At 44.8% G+C, this 18143-nt stretch overlaps 1 protein-coding gene across 4 annotated transcripts in view; it reads left to right on the top strand.

Annotated features, from left to right (window-relative positions):
• GEN1 (GEN1 Holliday junction 5' flap endonuclease) overlaps window positions 1-18143 on the top strand; it is a 29970-nt gene that overhangs the window by 3798 nt on the left and 8029 nt on the right. The window contains exons 2-8 of one of the 4 annotated variants that reach the window (XM_053380923.1): window positions 2774-2968; window positions 4085-4271; window positions 4924-5100; window positions 10925-11035; window positions 13889-13962; window positions 14586-14677; window positions 15906-16056. In XM_053380923.1, the coding sequence (XP_053236898.1) occupies window positions 2805-2968; window positions 4085-4271; window positions 4924-5100; window positions 10925-11035; window positions 13889-13962; window positions 14586-14677; window positions 15906-16056 (956 nt within the window). In that variant the 5' untranslated portion in view covers window positions 2774-2804. Of the gene's footprint in view, window positions 1-2773; window positions 2969-4084; window positions 4272-4923; window positions 5101-10924; window positions 11036-13888; window positions 13963-14585; window positions 14678-15905; window positions 16057-18143 lie in introns of those variants that run through there. The other 3 variants (XM_053380927.1, XM_053380924.1, XM_053380925.1) reach the window with 3 other exon arrangements.

Here is an 18143-nt window from a genome sequence, read left to right as displayed (position 1 = left end):
TTTCAGTGTACCAAAAGTTGGCCTCATGCTTAGACCCTGGGGTAAGGCTTGCTTGCAAGATTGTATTGAATGTTTAGGATGATTTCTTATATTATGTGTTTTACACACATGCATCAAAATGTGGTTTATTCACACAACAAAACACATGGACTACATCTCCCTTCACCCAAAGCCAGCAGTGCCAATAGTGAAGGATGATGGGAGTTGTAGTTCACAACATCTGAAGCATTGGCTGCTCCTGATTTGTAGGCTTGGCAAGGTAATGTTGTGCTGCCTTATGACAATGTCCTGTAAAGCCCAAAAGCCTGGCGAATGGGAAAGTTTTCATTTGAACAGTTGCACATCTTAATTGTACTGTATTGTTTTCTGACCAACACAGCTACCACAATCGGGAACTTCTGGACATAACAGTTTAGGGAATGAGCTGGAGGCTCCCAGTTCAAGACTCAGCTCAGCCACAAACTTCCATGGGGTGGTTTTAAGGCAGCTGTGGGGAACGTTTGGCCCTCCAGATGTTGCTGAACTACAACTCCCATCATCCCTGGCCATTGGCCATGCCTGCTGGGGCTGATGGGAGTTGTAGTCAGATGCATCTGGAGGTTCCACAGATTCCCCACACCTTGCCTCAAAGAGATGGATGTGTCTCATCTTCCACTTGCCTCACTCAGGATTACTGAGGATAAATGCTTTATCCTTCTGTTTTAAGAAACCCCTGCTCTGTGCAGTTTGTCACAGTACTCGATTCATCTCCTGATAATCAAGAGTTTCTCAAAAGCAGCGATTTCTTGAAAGGCAAAGAGCCTGCCAGACCCACTGTTCTAACCATCTTCTGACATACTGTCGCTAGTTTCAACAGGATGCTAATTGTGTGTGGGCGTTTTGTCTGCTAAGCTGTAATATAAGAAGTAATCATTCAGACTGTTTGCATCACAAGGTCGCTTGCAGTCTCAGGCTGCAGTCCTATACACACAGACTTCACGGGAATAAGTTTGATTGAACTCAGTGTGGCTTAACTTCTTCGTGGTCCCATATAGGATTTCACTGTTATTTTCTTCCCATTCATCAACTTTTAAGATCCTGTGCATAAATACAAAGCTGTGTTAACTTAAAAAAAATATATTAAAGATTTCCTTGGATCACAAAAGTGCATACATCATCTCTGTTTTCAGATCATAAAGTCCTTTCTACAGGCCAGTTCTATTCAATGTGAGAGACCAATGTTGTAGACAGTATAAGGTGGGCGGGGGGAGACGTTGAGAGGGAGAGAAGAGGGGGATATTAAACTTTCATCCTTTCACATAGCGTACGTGCAAGGGTTTTGTGTCAGCATCACATGGGTAGGTTCTCTTGTTTTTAACTACATTATTTCTGGCACAATGCAGAAGAATAGCCACACAATTTCGTTTGCAGAAGGGTAACTGCAGAGATACTTAGAGCAAGGCAAAGAGAGCCCTAAATTAGGCTACTAATAAATAGGCTGCTATCAGAGGGTGGGAAAGGGTGAAGTGAGAAAAATAACAAGGGGAAATGGGCATCATCAAAGGCAAAAGGGAAAGTGCCAGAAAGGGAAATCGGGAATAGGAAGGGATTATTGCAAGGAAGGGTCAGGAACAGATGAAGGCTGCAATCCTTTACATATCCCTGAGTTCAAGCACCAATTAATATAGTGGGACTTACTTCTAAGTAAGCATGCATAGGGTTGTGCGGTAAATTCAGTTGGTGAAAGCCAATTCAGATTGATTTCACAAGTTATGCTTTAAAGTTTATTATGCTACATTTAGAATGGGCTGGGTGACAAATGTGCAATACAATAGAAAGGATGATGTAGAGCAAGAAGCTCTTTTTAAGAAAAGCAGTTCAGAGATTGAAGGGAGGTGATACCAAGAGTTTAAAAGGGCTGTAAATGGAGATTGCTAAAAGAATGCTGAACATTTTAAAAAATATAATAATTTTTATTAATTTTCAATTACAATAATCCAATAATAGCCTCATTATAAAAATGCCAAATTGTAATACAATTACTAATACCAATCATTAAGATGCCAAATTACGTAATTTGGGTAATTTAAGTGCCCCCCCCGCGTGCTAGAATTGATGGTTTGATTATTTACTTCATTTCTGCATTCCAAAATCTTATTAATTTCAATTACCTCCAGTCAAAATAGCAATCCCTTATACAACAACTGCAGTATTAACGAATTGCATTCGTAATGACACATTAAATGATTTATAAATCTACAGGTGAAGCATTAAAACTACCGTATATCCTTGTTCTTCCTGTGTGTGGCCATTATTCTGTCTGTGATGTTTCTTTCTGTCCTTGTAAAAGTATTATGTCTATCTTTTCCCAGTTGTTGCTGTTCTCCTTCATGCCTTGGGTGGAGCTAATATCCCACTGTTGTTTCAGAAGTTTGCTCGTTTGCTGTTTGTTATTTTTTATCATCAAATGCTATTTGAATCATTCGTACTGAACGGAATAGGGATTTTTCCACCGTAGCAAAATGTGCTTTGTCAATGTACTTGGGCACAATCCTGTACACGTGAAAGAGCCAGTGTGGGGTAGTGGTTAGAGTTTTGGACTAGGACCAGGGTTCAAATCGATAAGAATCCCGTGTGCTCAGATTTCAGTACCGTTGCGTTCAGTGGGGCTCACTCATGCAAATATATTTAGGATTGCAGCTTTATAATTTTTATTTCCTTAAAAATCCTTCTTTATTGTAATTTAAATTTCATCACAGAAGACCTCAATTATATTTTATGTTGATCTTTGCAGCTGATGTCCTCGTACTGCCAGAATATTTGTGATGATGGGAGTGACCAGCTTGTGGCAGATCCTGGAACCTGTAAAACAACACGTCCCCCTCAGCAGCCTTAAAGGAAAGACCCTGGCTGTTGATTTAAGTCTCTGGGTGTGTGAAGCACAAACAGTTAAAAAGATGGTTGGGATAGTCAGAAAACCTCACCTTAGGTACGTACAATGCTGCTGTCTTACATTATTGTCAGCAGCATACAGATTATTAAATTATTTGCTTACTCGCTAGTGTTTTCCCAAATCTAAGGTATAGCTTAAATATTTTTCTAGAACTTGGAAGGAAGTTTATTTCCCTGTTCTCCCCGCTCCTCACCCAGTTCTTGAGCAAAACTCAAGGAGAAAACAGTGAATGTAACCAATCCCATATTTATTTGCTTATCTTCATTGCTACCTAGCAAGGTAGACAGGATGATCTTGGACTGGGCCAGATTGGTTAAGAAAAAGCAGTTTATATGCATTATATATGCAATATAACTGTGACAACAGATGGCGCTGTGGAGGCCTGTCTTGCCCTACTGGATTTCCCTGTATGAATTTACAACACGTTTAACTGAAGCGTGTCTTTGACGTTTCTAGATCCAGCCCTTGTTACTGGTGAAATTATTTTTGTTGTGTAGAGAATCCATGGCTCCCACAGCCATTGATGATAAGGAGTAAAGGACGAAGTATAGTCAAGGATGGATCACTCTCAGAAGCCTCTTCTCCAGTGAACTCCAAATATGGCTCAAATTCTTGCTGCGTGCCTTCTTTCCCAGCCCACAATTCCCTATGAAGTTTCACATTTCCACATGTAGTGATTGCTTTATGTATTTCGGTGTGTTTGATAGGCAACATAAAAAATGGACACAGAGACAGTGACTGTTGATCTTGCATGAATGTTGTACATCATGGTTTGTTTGTTTGTTTGTTTGTTTGTTTTAAAAAAGTTAAATATAATCAATCTGTCTTAACAAATATTTGGCCAACTTTAAATCCATGGTCATCGTCATCATTATTAATGCTCATATCCTACCCTTCACCAAATGGGCCCAGGGTGAGCTACAAAAGCACCCACAATTAAAAGCAAGTACGTACGATATTAAAAATCTCAAAAGAAAACCACAAAACTATCTAGTAGTAAAGTTTGTTAACAGCAACTCAACCAAAGCCCTGGCGGGTCTTGACCAATAAGTAAACAGCACGTGAGACCGGTGAATGATGTACGTCTGAAGGGAAGCGATCCCACAGTTGGTACCCTTCCACAAAAGTGGCTCAACTCTCTTGCTATTGCAGGAATCTTTATTTTCGAGTCTCTCTGTTAACGCTAATGGGAATCCATTTGGTGTTTGTCATGGAGGGAGAGTCCCCAGAGCTGAAAGCAGACACAATGCGAAAGAGGACAGAAGCTCGCTTTGGCCCATCCAGCAAACCCAGGAGGGCAAGAACAGGGAGATCTCGTTTTAAATCTCTACTGAAAGAGGCAAGTGTCCATGGGTGGCTGAATTTCAGTGTTCGGGGTACTGAATACTGCTGCCATTACCTTTATATATTCACAGGCATAAATTTATTTATAATAAATTTATTTATTAATAATATTTAATTATTTAATATTTATTTACTTTCTATAATGTTTTAAAAATATTTTAAAATAATATATTGTATTTGACCAAGTCTAGTTTGATTTGTTAATGTTTGTGAACTGCAGAATAATTATGCTTAATTGACCGTGAAGCATTTTTCATTTTATTTTTGGGGAAGGCATTGTTTCAACGTTGCATGTCAATTTTATAGCTCCAGACACGCGTTTGTAAGATTTAGGGTTTGTCCTGACTCTTGTCTATCGTTTATGAGCTTCACCTCCTATTGATTTAATGACATGAGAAGATGTTCTCTGATTTTATAGCGCTGTGCTTTCATACGGCTTGTCTCTTTTAAAGAACTTATGAATTATTGCAGAGGAGCGATCTGCACCTCAATGAAGTGTTTACGGAGCAGAGCACAGGGGGAAAGTTGGTTCAGAAGTTTGTGGCGATTCTCGTGACCATTTGATGGAAGCATGCATAATTTTGCAAAGAACTGAATTTCTGCTTTAGGTCTAACAGCATCTTCTTTTGGGATTTTTGCTTCCTTAGTGCCTTGAAATGTTGGAGTGCTTAGGGGTCCCGTGGGTTCAGGCAGCCGGTGAAGCAGAAGCCATGTGTGCTTATCTGAACTTGAACGGCTACGTGGATGCCTGCATCACCAATGATGGTGATGCCTTCCTCTACGGTGCTCAGACAGTTTACCGGAATTTTACCATGAACATAAAGGTACTTTATCGGGGCTTTGTTTCAAAGAGCTTATTTTTGTAAATAAACTAAAAGATGAAAACCAAACCGGCCTAGAATCGTTCCACGGTCTGCTTAAAATAAGATCCAAAGCCCAGGTAAACAATAATGTTGTTTGCTGGATGCTTAAAGGCTGACTGTGTTGGCATGTGGCAAAATTCTCTGGGGAAAGAGTTCTATAATTGGTGAGCCACCACTGAGAAGGCCCTTCTTTCATTGCCACCTTTTGCACATGGCGAAGGTGACCCTGCAGCGAGGAAATAAATGCAAATAAATATATTTTATAGTTGGTACTTGTGATGGGATGGTGAGCTGCTTGTGCGTAAAATCCTAGTCCCTCAGAGTTTGGCTAAGTCCACAAACCTCTGTCTGTGACGGAGCTCCTTAAGCATGGCTCCATCAGTCGCTCGTTGAATCGGACAGTGGGCGTTTACGGAACTTCTTCCAGCATAAAAGCTCCTTAACGGAAACGCGTCTTCTGGACTCTCGGCGTGACAGTTTCCTGCGAGGAGTGGGTGTCCCTACAGGAGGTCCTGAAACCTCCCCACTGTTCTCGCTTGAAGTGTCTCTGACCCCTCCCTCCGACTCACTTTCCCTTGGAACTCCACTTCTCCCCCTGCTGGTCCCCTCCTCCGCTGAATGGTCTCTCTCACCCTTCGTGAGCCCCTTCACCTCCTGCGTCTCAGATGGCAGTTCCCTGACATCCACCTCCCCTCCAGGGCCCCCTTCACCCCCTTCCCTCCCCTCCTCTGCGGGAGGCGAGGGAGCAAAACCCCTGAAGGAACCTCCCTCATCTTCCGAAGTTTCGAACACTTCCCTCCACCTGTTGCTGTTTCCGGTTTCCAAGAACTCCTCCTCATCGGAGTCTGTTCCTTCTTCCAACTCCGATTCCCTGAATCCTTCCAGTTCCTCCTCATCGTCGGTGGTGCCAAAGTACTCCCTCCGGAACCTCGCTACTGGCTGAGGTTTCCTGGGGAACCTTTGGTGGAACGTTTCGATCAAGATCTCGTCACGGACCTCCTCTGCCGTCACCCAGGTGTTTTCCGACTCCGGCTCCCCTTCCCACGCGACCAAATACTCCACCTGATTACCCTTCCACCTGGAGTCGATGATTTCCGCCACATGGTTGCTGCTTTCCCTTTCTTCTATGGCTGGCCCCCGTGTGGATACCCCTTCACCTTCGCCCCTATATGGTGACAGTAATGACCTGTGGAATACTGGGTGCAGTTTCATGTGGTTCGGTAACCGGAGTCTGAAAGCCACTGGGTTGACCTGTTGGATGACCTCAAATGGTCCCAATCTTTTGGGTCTCAATTTCTTGCAACCCCCCTTGAACGGCAACCCTTGGGTTGATAGCCAGACCTGACTCCCCACCCTAATGGTTTCACCTTCCCTTCTGCTCTTGTCTGCCTGCCTCTTATATTCTTCTTTGGCCCTTTCTAAGTTGAGTTGGAGTTGACGATGGATCGCTTCCATCTCTTCTACAAAATGTTCAGCGGCCGGGACACTCCATCTCTCCCCTCCTCCCCCTGGAAACGCCCTGGGGTGGCACCCATAATTAGCCAAAAAGGGGGTCATCCCGGTGGACACATTCTCTGCATTATTGTAAGCAAATTCCGCTAGCGCCAACTTTTCGACCCAATCGTTCTCTCTGTCATTGACATAACACCTCAGGTATTGTTGGAGGATACCGTTTGCCCTCTCCGCCTGCCCATTGGTCTCAGGGTGCCTGGCAGTCGAAAAGTTGACCTCTACGTGCAACAAGCTCATAAGTTTCCTCCAGAATCTGGACGTGAACTGTTTCCCTCTGTCGGAGACCACCCTCAAGGGGGCGCCATGCAGCCTAAAAATATGTTCTACAAACAATTTCGCTGTCTCTTCCGCCGTGACTGCATGTGAGCAAGCTACAAAGTGACCCATCTTAGTTAACAGGTCTACTACGACTAGTATGGCGGTTTTCCCCTGGGATTTGGGCAGATCAGTCATAAAATCTATCGATACCGCCTCCCACGGTCGTTCTGGTGTGGGTAACGGTTCTAATAACCCCGCTGGCGCCCGCCTTTCTCCTTTGGCTCTCTGGCATTGTTCACACCTTCTCACATACTCCCGTACATCCTCCCTCACCTTGGGCCACCAAAACTCCCTGGTCACCAACCACATGGTCTTGTGTTGCCCAAAATGCCCCGCTGTGGGGTTGTCGTGCAGCTGTTTGAGTACTCTCCCCCTCAATTCCCCTTCGGGTATATATAGTGCCCCTTTGTAATACAATGCCCCGTTTCTTTCTTCAAAACCTCCGGGGTCTTCTCCCTCTCTCCTTAAACCTCTGAGCTTATCCTGGGCGTATTCATCATTTACCGTTCCCTCTACCAGTTCTCTTTGCCCCACCCAGGCCGCCCCACACACCCAGTGGTCCTCTGGGATAATATGTCTCTCTTCAGGCGCTCCCTCCCCCTCCAAATATTCAGGTTTGCGTGAGAGAGCGTCCGCTCTAATGTTTTCTGGACCTGGCACATAGCAGATTTCAAAATGGAATTTGGAGAACTCCTGGGCCCACCTCACTTGTCGTTGGTTGAGCACTCGTGCCGTTCTCCAATACTCCAAATTCTTGTGGTCCGTACACACTTGCACCTTATGCTGTGCGCCAATTAGTAAATGTCTCCATCTCCGGAACGCTTCGTGAATGGCGAGTAGTTCTCGGTCATATACGGTGTAGTTCCTCTCGGATTTGTTCAGCTTACGCGAAAAGAAGGCACACGGTCTCCATTCCGACTTATTGCTCCCTGGCTGAAGCAGCACCGCCCCCACCGCCCGGTCTGAGGCATCAGTTTCCACTCTCATGGGTTTTTGTAAATCCACATGCAGGAGCTGTTCTTCCGAAGCGAATGCCCTTTTCAATTCCTCAAATGCTTGCTCCGCCTCCGCCGTCCAAACGAATTTCTTCTTGCTGCTTAGACAGTCCGTGATGGGAGCCGTTAAGTGGGCAAAGTTCTTGATGAATTTACGGTAAAAGTTCCCAAACCCTAAGAACCTTTGCACATCCTTTTTCGTTTTCGGTGTCTTCCATTCCAGCACCGCCTGGACCTTGCCTGGATCCATGGCTAATCCCTTGTCTGATAAGTGGTACCCCAGGAATTCCACCTCCTTGGTGTGAAACTGACACTTCTCCAATTTCACCCACAGCTGGTTTGCTTGCAGCTGGCTCAGCACTTCCCTGACATCCTTTACATGCTGCTCCTCATTCTCTGAATATATCAGCACGTCATCGAGGAAGGCCACGCAATTCTTGTAGAGCAAAGGTCCCAGGACATGGTTCATGAGCGATTGAAAACAGGCGGAGCCTGATTGCAATCCGAATGGCATAACGAGATATTCAAAAGCCCCCAAAGGGGTGAACATGGTGGTTTTCCATTCATCCCCTTTCCTTATTCGTATCAGGTTGTATGCCCCTCTCAGGTCCAGTTTTGTGAATATCTTTCCCTTCCTCACCCTGGTCAAAATGTCATCAATCCTGGGCATGGGGAAAGTCACTGGTTCTGACACGGCATTTAGCCGCCGGTAGTCCACTACAAGCTGGGGTTTATCCGTGTTTTTTTTTGTCCACAAAAAACACTGGGCTCCCCCCCACCGCTCTGGACTCTCTGATGAAGCCCCTCTTCAGGTTTTTATCAATAAACTCCCTTAACTCCTGCATTTCCCTGTCTGACATGGCGTACAGCTTGCCCACGGGGAGCTGGGCCCCAGGGACCAGGTTAATTTGGCAGTCAAAGTCTCTATGCGGTGGTAGTTTATCTGCTTCCCTTTCGCTGAAGACCTTGCTCAGGTCAGCGTATTGTTTGGGCACCTCCCCTTTGTCCGCCACTTCCGTCCCTGCTAGAAAGGCTTTTGCCCCTTCTGGCACCTTTCCTTCTCTGCAGTGTTCCAGGCAATGTGCTGACCCAAAGGAGACCACTCTCTGATGCCAGCCCACTAGCGGGTCATGCAACGCTAGCCAGCTCATTCCCAAAATGACGGGAGCCCCTCCCAGGGTGGCCACATTGAACGCTATCCTTTCAGTGTGCCTGGCCACCCTCATAACCATTGGGACGGTCTGTAGGCTAACTTCTCCTCCCAACAGCTCCCTCCCATCGATCGTGGTCACCTGCAGGGGGTTGCTTAAAGGGAGTGTCTGTATCTGGTGTTCAGCTGCAAACTCCTTACTCATAAAATTACAGGAGCTGCCTGAGTCCAACAGCGCCTTTGTCTTTAGTGGGTATCCGTTTGCCAGCTCTAGCAACACCTCTATTACTAGGGCTGGTCTTGGAGGTTCCGGAGTGGGCACTTTTACTGCTCCTTGGCCTGGCTGCAGTGCCCTGACGGTGGCAGCCAGGCGTTGGCTTTTACTGGCTCCTGGACTCCTTCCTCCTTCCCCCCAACAGCTCCCGCCATCCCTTGCCATTCCTTTCTTTGCGGGCAGACTCTGGCAAAGTGACCTGGCTGCTGGCAGAGATAACATTTCTTGGCGCTCTTTCCCTCCTTCTTCCTCCCTTCACTGGGATTTGAAACTGCGCGCGCATGTTTCTCCTTAAGCATGGCTCCATCAGTCGCTCGTTGAATCGGACAGTGGGCGTTTACGGAACTTCTTCCAGCATAAAAGCTCCTTAACGGAAACGCGTCTTCTGGACTCTCGGCGTGACAGTTTCCTGCGAGGAGTGGGTGTCCCTACAGGAGGTCCTGAAACCTCCCCACTGTTCTCGCTTGAAGTGTCTCTGACCCCTCCCTCCGACTCACTTTCCCTTGGAACTCCACTTCTCCCCCTGCTGGTCCCCTCCTCCGCTGAATGGTCTCTCTCACCCTCCGTGAGCCCCTTCACCTCCTGCGTCTCAGATGGCAGTTCCCTGACAGTACTCTTAGCAGTTATCCTGCTGTGGTTTCTCTTTTAAATAGGTTTATTTATATGCATTATTTATTTCCCACTTTTCTTCCATCATGGAATTCAAGGGGCATGTGAGTCTGCCTATCTATCTATATTTCATTCAGTCTTTGATGTGTTAAGTCAGAAGTGCACTAACTTCAACAGCCCTTGAGAAATCTTAGTTACTGCAACTCCCTCCTCTCATAAGCTCTGATTTCCCCCCTGGCTCTCAGCAAACCATAGTTTGCCAGTTCATCCATCTGCTTGGAGGTTCTCAGAGTCTTTGGAGGAATGTTTATTTCTGCTGGTATTAGCAGGGATGTTTCTCAGTGCTCATTGAAGAAACTATGTTAACGACATTTCCTGCTTTGAGATCTTCTTTCTCCTTCGGCAATCACTCATCACTCATAGGCAAGTAAGATTGTTTTTTTATGATTGTTGTAACAGTGTGTCCATAAGCGACTGTGGAGGCCAGTTCTGGATCTGCACATCCTTCCACAGTGGGGACATAGGTTTCTGGGTGGGAGTTGATCACAGTGAGGGTTTACCAAATGTGCCTTCCTCTTAGTTCATTTCTTCCTTTCGTCCTGAGTTCGTGCTTCTTCAAATTCCATGACACCTTTGGTGAAGGCTGTTGGTGTTAAGCTACATTTTTAAACATTTGCCTTGAGAGCTTCTTTAAACCTCTTTTGTTGTCTACCGGCATTACACTTTCCATTTTTAAGTTTGGAATAGAGTAGTTGCTTTGGAAGACGATAATCAGGCATCAGAACAACATGACCATCCAATGAAGTTGATGTTGAAGAATCACTGCTTCGACACTGATGATCTTTGCTTTTTTCCAGTACACTGGCATTAGTTCGCCCGTCTTCCCAATGCCAGAGGGTGTCGCCATCTGACTGTGTTCTTTTGCAGGACCCGCACATTGACTGCTATTCAATATTAGCTATTGAGAAGACACTGGGCTGCAACAGAGAATCACTGATTGGATTAGCAGTTCTACTTGGTTGTGATTACCTTCCTAAGGTAACAAAACAAAACAAAAAAATGTTGACGTTCTGGAATGAACAGCTGATCCTTTTGCATTAGCTCATAACCTTCCCTGGACACAACACTGATCAGATTCTCCAGTTACAGTACAGATTGCTTCATGTCAACTGTCTTCGTATGCTGGTTCCTAGTCGGTGTTTCCTAATTGATTTATTTCCCTTCCCCCATGCTTTTCCAAGGCCCTGATCCTAAGCTCTAAGGCTCTGCTGAAATACTTGAGACTAGCATCCAAGTAAAGGGACGTGGGTGGCGCTGTGGGTTAAACCACAGAGTCTAGGACTTGCCAATCAGAAGGTCGGCGGTTCAAATCCCCATGCCGGGGTGAGCTCCCGTTACTCTGTCCCAGCTCCTGCCCACCTAGCAGTTCGAAAGCATGTCAAAGTGCAAGTAGATAAATAGGTACCGCTCCGGCGGGAAGGTAAACGGCGTTTCCGTGCGCTGCTCTGGTTCGCCAGAAGCGGCTTAGTCATGCTGGCCACATGACCCGGAAGCTGTACGCCGGCTCCCTCGGCCAATAAAGCAAGATGAGCGCCGCAACCCCAGAGTCTGCCACGACTGAACCTAATGGTCAGGGGTCCTTTACATTTAGCATCCAAGTAAACGTGTGCGTAGTGTTGAGAAATGAGATTCCCAACCCATCTTTTGTTCTTAAAGGTGGGGACGTGGGGTTGGATCCTGAAGTGTCCCTTTTGTGAATAAAAGGGAACAGTTCCATTCATGGAACAGACCAAGATGCATTGGAGCCATTTGCTGGAGAGAGGAAGGAAGGTGATTTTCTCTGATTCAACCTGCAGTCCACCATATCGTCTCCCATACTCTTTTGTGGGGTCCTCCAGCCCTCTGGAGCAGCTTCTCAGTGGGCTGTAGGCAGAAGGAGGAATCCACGAAAAACTTCCCCCCTCCACTTCCTCCAGCTGGGGTATCCCAAGAGACATTCATGGGGACTCTTGATCCAGCCAACAGATGAGTGCTAGTCAATAAGGATATTTTCATAGAACTGTAGTGTTGGAAGGAACCCCAAGGATCATCTAGTCCAACCCCCTGCAATGCAGGAATCTCAGCTAAAGCATCCATGGCAGATAGCCATCCAAACTATGCTTAAAAACCTCCAAGGAAGGAGAGTCTGGAACTTCCTGAGGGAGATTGTTTTGGTGGCAGATACGGCTTAACATTCGAAGCCAGGGCATGTACATTTGGATTCAGAACAAATTTGCTTGTTTGTTCCTTTGGCACAAGCAGTTCTTTGGACTGTGTAATTTTTGCTGCCTTTAGTGGGGATAAAAGGGTTCGGCTCTCATTTGTGAATCAGGCCAGCATTGAATGGGAGTATATGCTTTCTGGAAAAAGAATTTATAAAGCAGGAAAGTGACTGAGCCTATACCCAGCTGAACAAATAAGTCACATTGGGTGAATGCAGCCCATTCTGTAATTCCCTAATCGTTCTTCCTGGCCACACACATTTTTTAAATTTTCCATTGCTCTCTGACAGCTTTAAAACAGCGATAATCACAGTCAAACTACTCTGCTTCGGTCATGTAGATACAGGCAAAGCACAAACTACTGCTAATTCTATCTAGAGATCTCAGTGAGCCATACTGTGTGAAAGCTTTTGCAATGCCGCTGTTTCAATGCAAGCATACTCCTGCTGCAAACATTTGTGTCTCCTTTGACTCCCGCAACCTCCCTTCAGGTGATGCAGCTGTCTGAACAAAATCTTCCAGTGTTTTGCTGCCAGCTTTCAATTTCAAAATATCGTCCTCTTCATCCAGCCAGCTACTTGCCCTTCCTTCTGTTTCAGTCAATCTGGTTTTTGAGTTTTCGAGAAGCAAACCCATGTTTTACTGCAAGATCCTGGGCATTCCTTAACAATTTGTGAAGCTTTTAAATCTGTTTCTTCCAGAAAGTTGGGAAAAGCAATTCAAAGCTCTTCGGTCTGCCACATGTTTGAGAGGGAGAGAGAGAGCATCCTTTAACGTATTGATTTTACAAAACCAAAACCAAAAAAATAAGCCTTTGCTTATAATAATTCTTTGCACATTCTCATAATAGTCACCTTCCCTGACCCTGTCAGGCTGTAACTGATTGCACTGTTTGTGAGCAATACATCTCTCCAGTAATCAGTGTGCTTTTGTGAGAGGATGTTTGCCTTTTGATTCTCTTTAGTATTTGTTTCACATTTGACCTTCCACCCCCATTTTAACTTTGCGTAGCATCAGGGAGTTGGAAAGGGACATTGGGGGTCGTCTGCTCCAACTTTACAACATCCCAACCAGACAGAGGAGCTTCACACATAATTTGCTACAGGTCAAACCAACGTGAATGTTAGCCGCTCCTTTCCATGTTGACCACATTTTGTCTGCGGCAGCAGATAAATGTCAAAGCTGCCCATTGCGTTTTAAAAAATGTGTACAGTGGTACCTCGGGTTATATACACTTCAGGATACAGACGCTTCAGGTTACAGACGCCACTAACCCAGAAATAGTACCTCGGGTTAAGAACTTTGCTTCAGGATGAGAACAGAAATCGTGTGGCGGCAGCAGGAGGCCCCATTAGCTAAAGTAGTCTTCAGGTTAAGAACAGTTTCAGGTTAAGTACGGACCTCCGGAACGAATTAAGTACTTAACCCGAGGTACCACTGTACAGGCATTTTTTCATTCAGTCATTTGTTGTTTCAACCATCACTGTCATTTCAACCACCTGCCACGCTGATGATTTAACAGTTTGTATGAAAGATACTACGGGAAAAGTTTCGTATTCACACTGCAGTACTCAAAATGCTGCTGTAAATTGCTACGTCAATGTGTGTGATATTCTCTTGTCTCTTAAAGGGAGTTCCTGGAGTTGGAAAAGAACAAGCTTTAAAGTTGATTAAGACTGTGAGGGGAGAGAGCTTACTGCAAAGGTATATTTTATCTTATCTTGTAGGCTAGAATTTACAAATTGTCACCTGTACATTTGTGTGAGCAATGTGCGTCATACAGGCCTAATGCTGAGTTGCTTAGTGAAAATTAGCATCCTATCAACCCTGCATGAGTTTTCAGATACATTCCCCTGCTATGGATGACATCCAACATTAGTCATACTTCAAGCAGACTTATTGAAATCAGTGAACTAGTCCACTGATTTCAATGAGTGTACAGTGGTACCTCGGGTTACAGATGCTTCAGGTTACAGACTGCTAACCCAGAAATAGTACCTCGAGTTAAGAACTTTGCTTCAGGATGAGAACAGAAATTGTGTGGCGGTGGCCCAGCGGCTGTGGGAGGCCCCATTAGCTAAAGTGGTACCTCAGGTTAAGAACAGTTTCAGGTTAAGAACGGACCTCCGGAACGAATTAAGTTCTTAACCCAAGGTACCACTGTACTCATTTATACATCAGTCTTTGTCACCAGAGTGCACAGCAGTTTCTAGGTTGATCTCCTGACATACTGGAATAGACCTACTTGCTTCAGCAGCAGGTGCCTCTGAGCAAATGTTCTACATGTCTAGCACTGGTGTACTTTCATCCTTTAAATATTATTTTAGATTTGCGTACTGGAAAGACCACTTCCAAGATGATGACATCCCAGCCCTGGCAGTAAACAAAGTGATTCATTGCGCCGTGTGTCGTCATCCAGGTGAGTCGGCCTGTGAACTTTAGAAGTGCAGTGCACAGAGGCCTCCCCTTCAACAGGTTTGCAGTAGCATTAAAAGGTTTCTTAAAAGGAGACTGGATTGAGCCAGCGCCAATCCATGAAAGGTGAGTGATAACCAAATCCTTTTCTCTCTACAGAAAATTTATAATCAGCCTCTCCCCGAAGGAACGTTGTGTAGCACAATTGGCATGTTGTTTGTTATTATTGTAATAATAATCTATATCCTGCTTTCTCTCACCATGGATAACTCAAAAGGTCTGGTTCTCGTGACACGCTAAAGCAGGCATAGACAACTCAGCCCTCCAGATGTTTTGGGACTACAACTCCCATCATCCCTGACCACTGGTCCTGTTAGCTAGGGATGATGGGAGTTGTAGTCCCAAAACATCTGGAGGGCCAAGTTTGCCTGTGCCTGCACTAAACCAAACCATAGTTTAGTGCAAGCATGCAGGCTATCAAGAGAGGGGTTCAGGGAAGCTTAGCTTCTTTCTGGTCGTTCTGCTGTTGTGGTGCCAGTGGAAAAGCCATGGTTTGGGTTAGTGTGTTGTCAAACCTGGGCTTGTCGTTTAGCTCTTCCACAAGCTGCAAACTGTAGAACAGACCTTGGTTACACCTTGTGGTTTGCTTGGATAGAGCCAAACCATGAGTTTGGGTTTGAACAACAAGCTAAGCCAAGCCAGCACAGCAACCAAACAAACCCCTATACAGTACCTGGTATTTGATTTGATTTGATTTGATTTGATTTGGGTTTGGTTTGGTTTGGTTTTGGTTTATTGTTTTGGTTTATTGTTTTGGTTTATTGTTTTGGTTTATTGTTTTGGTTTATTGTTTTGTTTTGTTTTGTTTCATAAAATGTATATACCATTGATTTTAAGGAAAAACCCTCAAAGCAGTTTACAGGTAGAATGAAACCTACAGAAAGCTTCAGCTACTTGTGCAATTATACCTCATTCAGAACTTTATGGGACACACCTCTCCATTTTAAGAAGCCTACACTCTCCTTTCCATTTTCTTTTCTTTTTTATAAATTTATTACAAATTTACAAACAATCCCCAAGCGCCCAAAACACAAAGAGAATTCCATAAATTCCCATGGACTTCCCTCCTCTCTTTTGTGGGTCCTTGGGTTAACTTTTTTTCTCCCGCATCTTCTCTGTTGATGCAACACTATGAAATCTCCATTACAACCGTCGTCACCATTTTCTTGCAGGAGCTTATAAAGATCATGAGAGCGCCGGGTGCCGTCTCTGCGGCAGCTCAGCATGCTGTGAACCCCACGATGCGGAATTCTGCTGCCCTTGTGACTGGCACTCCTCCGAGCAAGACCGGCGAGTCAGCGCAGTGGAGAATGGCATTAAAAAGTAGGTGCGCTTCGATGTGCATTTCTCTGAATTGCTTCAGGAAAAGGACGCCAGTTCTCTGGGGGTCTCACCTGTGCAGTCACACAGGTGGGTTCTGCACGTGTGCAGAGCTCTGTTTTGGAACTTTCCGGTGCTTTAGCAGGAGGCAAGGGTGCCAACTTGAATTAAATTTGTTGGGGGGGTGGGTGAGTTAGGAATGTCCTGCCCATCAGTCACAAGATGTGGCGCACGGGCACCAATTGATTGGCAATTGTCTCTATGGCAGTTGTCTCTATGGCAGGAGGCCACAAACGTACCCTCAGTGGTGTGGCTCTTGCCTTTTCACTCAGCTCCTTTCCTTTCCTTTCTTTTCTTGAAATAATTTTCATTCGATTTTACAAATACAGTGGTACCTCAGGTTAAGTACTTAATTCTTCCGGAGGTCCATTCTTAACCTGAAACTGTTCTTAACCTGAAGCACCACTTTAGCTAATGGGGCCTTCTGCTGCGCTGCGCCACCGGAGCACAATTTCTGTTCTCATCCTGAAGCAAAGTTCTTAACCTGAGGTAATATTTCTGGGTTAGCGACGTCTGTAACCTGAAGCGTATGTAACCTGAAGTGTATGTAACCTGAGGTACCACTGTATAAAGATATAACAATCCAGCTATACAATCCACAGTTAGAGATTCCTCCGAATCTCTGGACTTCTACCTTCCCCTCCATGGGTCCTATTGTTAACCTTTTCTACCGCATATTTTTCCATAGTCCATATTTTATATCACTCCATTGTCTCCATAATACTTGCTACCTTACAAGTGTTCTTGCAATCCTGCTAATGTTTTTATCTGCTTACAGTGGTCTCCAAGATAAATTATGAGTTTTTCCCATTCTTTATTAAAGTTTTGGTCTTCTTGGTTCCTGAGCTTTCCGGTCAGTTTTGCCATTTCGGCGTAGTCCAAAAGTTTAATTTGCCATTCTTCTCTGGTAGGGACCTTGTCTTCTTTCCATCTCTGGGCTAGTAGCATCCGTGTGGCTGTTGTTGCATACATAAAAAGTCTTCTCTGCTCCCTTGGAATATTCACACCTATAATTCCTAGTAAATAATAATAATAACAATAATAAATTTTATTTATACCCCGCCCTCCCCAGCCAAGACCAGGCTCAGGGCGGCTAACAACCAATAATGAAAACAAGTTGATTGAAATACAACTTAAAAAAACAAGATTAAAATACAACATTAAAACAATTAAAACATTAAAATGCAGCCTCATCACAGGAGGAGAAAGGAAAAAAAGAAAGAGGGGGAGGGAATCAAATTGATTCTAAGCCAAAGGCCAGGTGGAACAACTCTGTCTTACAAGCCCTGCGGAAAGAAATCAGAGCCCACAGGACCCAGGTCTCATGAGACAGAGCATTCCACCAGCCTCTGATTTATTTTTTTACAAAAGTTAATTTAAACATTTTTTTCATCTCATATATCATTTCCCAGAATGCTTTTATTACCGTAGATTCTGGCGTATTAGGCAACTGGGCGTATTAGACGACTCTCCAAATTGGCAGCTGCAATTTGGAGGTTTGTCTTATAAGTCCAGTTGCCTAATATGCTGGGCAGCTTCGCGCCGGGAGAAAGCCGCCCAACAGCAGTGGGCAGGCTCCGCGCCGGGTAGCTCTCTCCCGGTGTAGAGCGGAGCCGCAGCAGCAGGGGACGGATACCCAGAGTATAAGACAACCCCCGACTTTTTAACCTCTTCTCCGGGGTTAAAAAGTTGTCTAATATGCCGGAATTTACGGTACCTTACAAGACCATTCACTCAGCTCTTTTTTGACCTTCACAGCCGCAGACATTATAAAGGGATTTTCTTGAGGCTTGTGTTTTTCTCTCAGCCTCGCTAGGCAAACAGATAAATACACACCTTATTTTGGTTCTTTAATTTCATATTTTGTTAGTGTTTTTATGTGATAAGAATTCACCTCTACACCACGTTGTTCGTTATCCAGGTGAGGAAAAACCACCTGTGGGGTTTTTTAATGATCATATTTTTTATTAAATTTTCTATTTTACAATTTCAAATAAATATTTTACAAACTTTAAAATATCCAATGACAT

Source organism: Podarcis raffonei, chromosome 3 (assembly GCF_027172205.1).
Source record: "Podarcis raffonei isolate rPodRaf1 chromosome 3, rPodRaf1.pri, whole genome shotgun sequence".
Classification (NCBI taxonomy): domain Eukaryota; kingdom Metazoa; phylum Chordata; class Lepidosauria; order Squamata; family Lacertidae; genus Podarcis; species Podarcis raffonei.
Note: the sequence above shows the minus strand (reverse complement) of the source record. Positions and strands in the feature narration are given on the sequence as shown.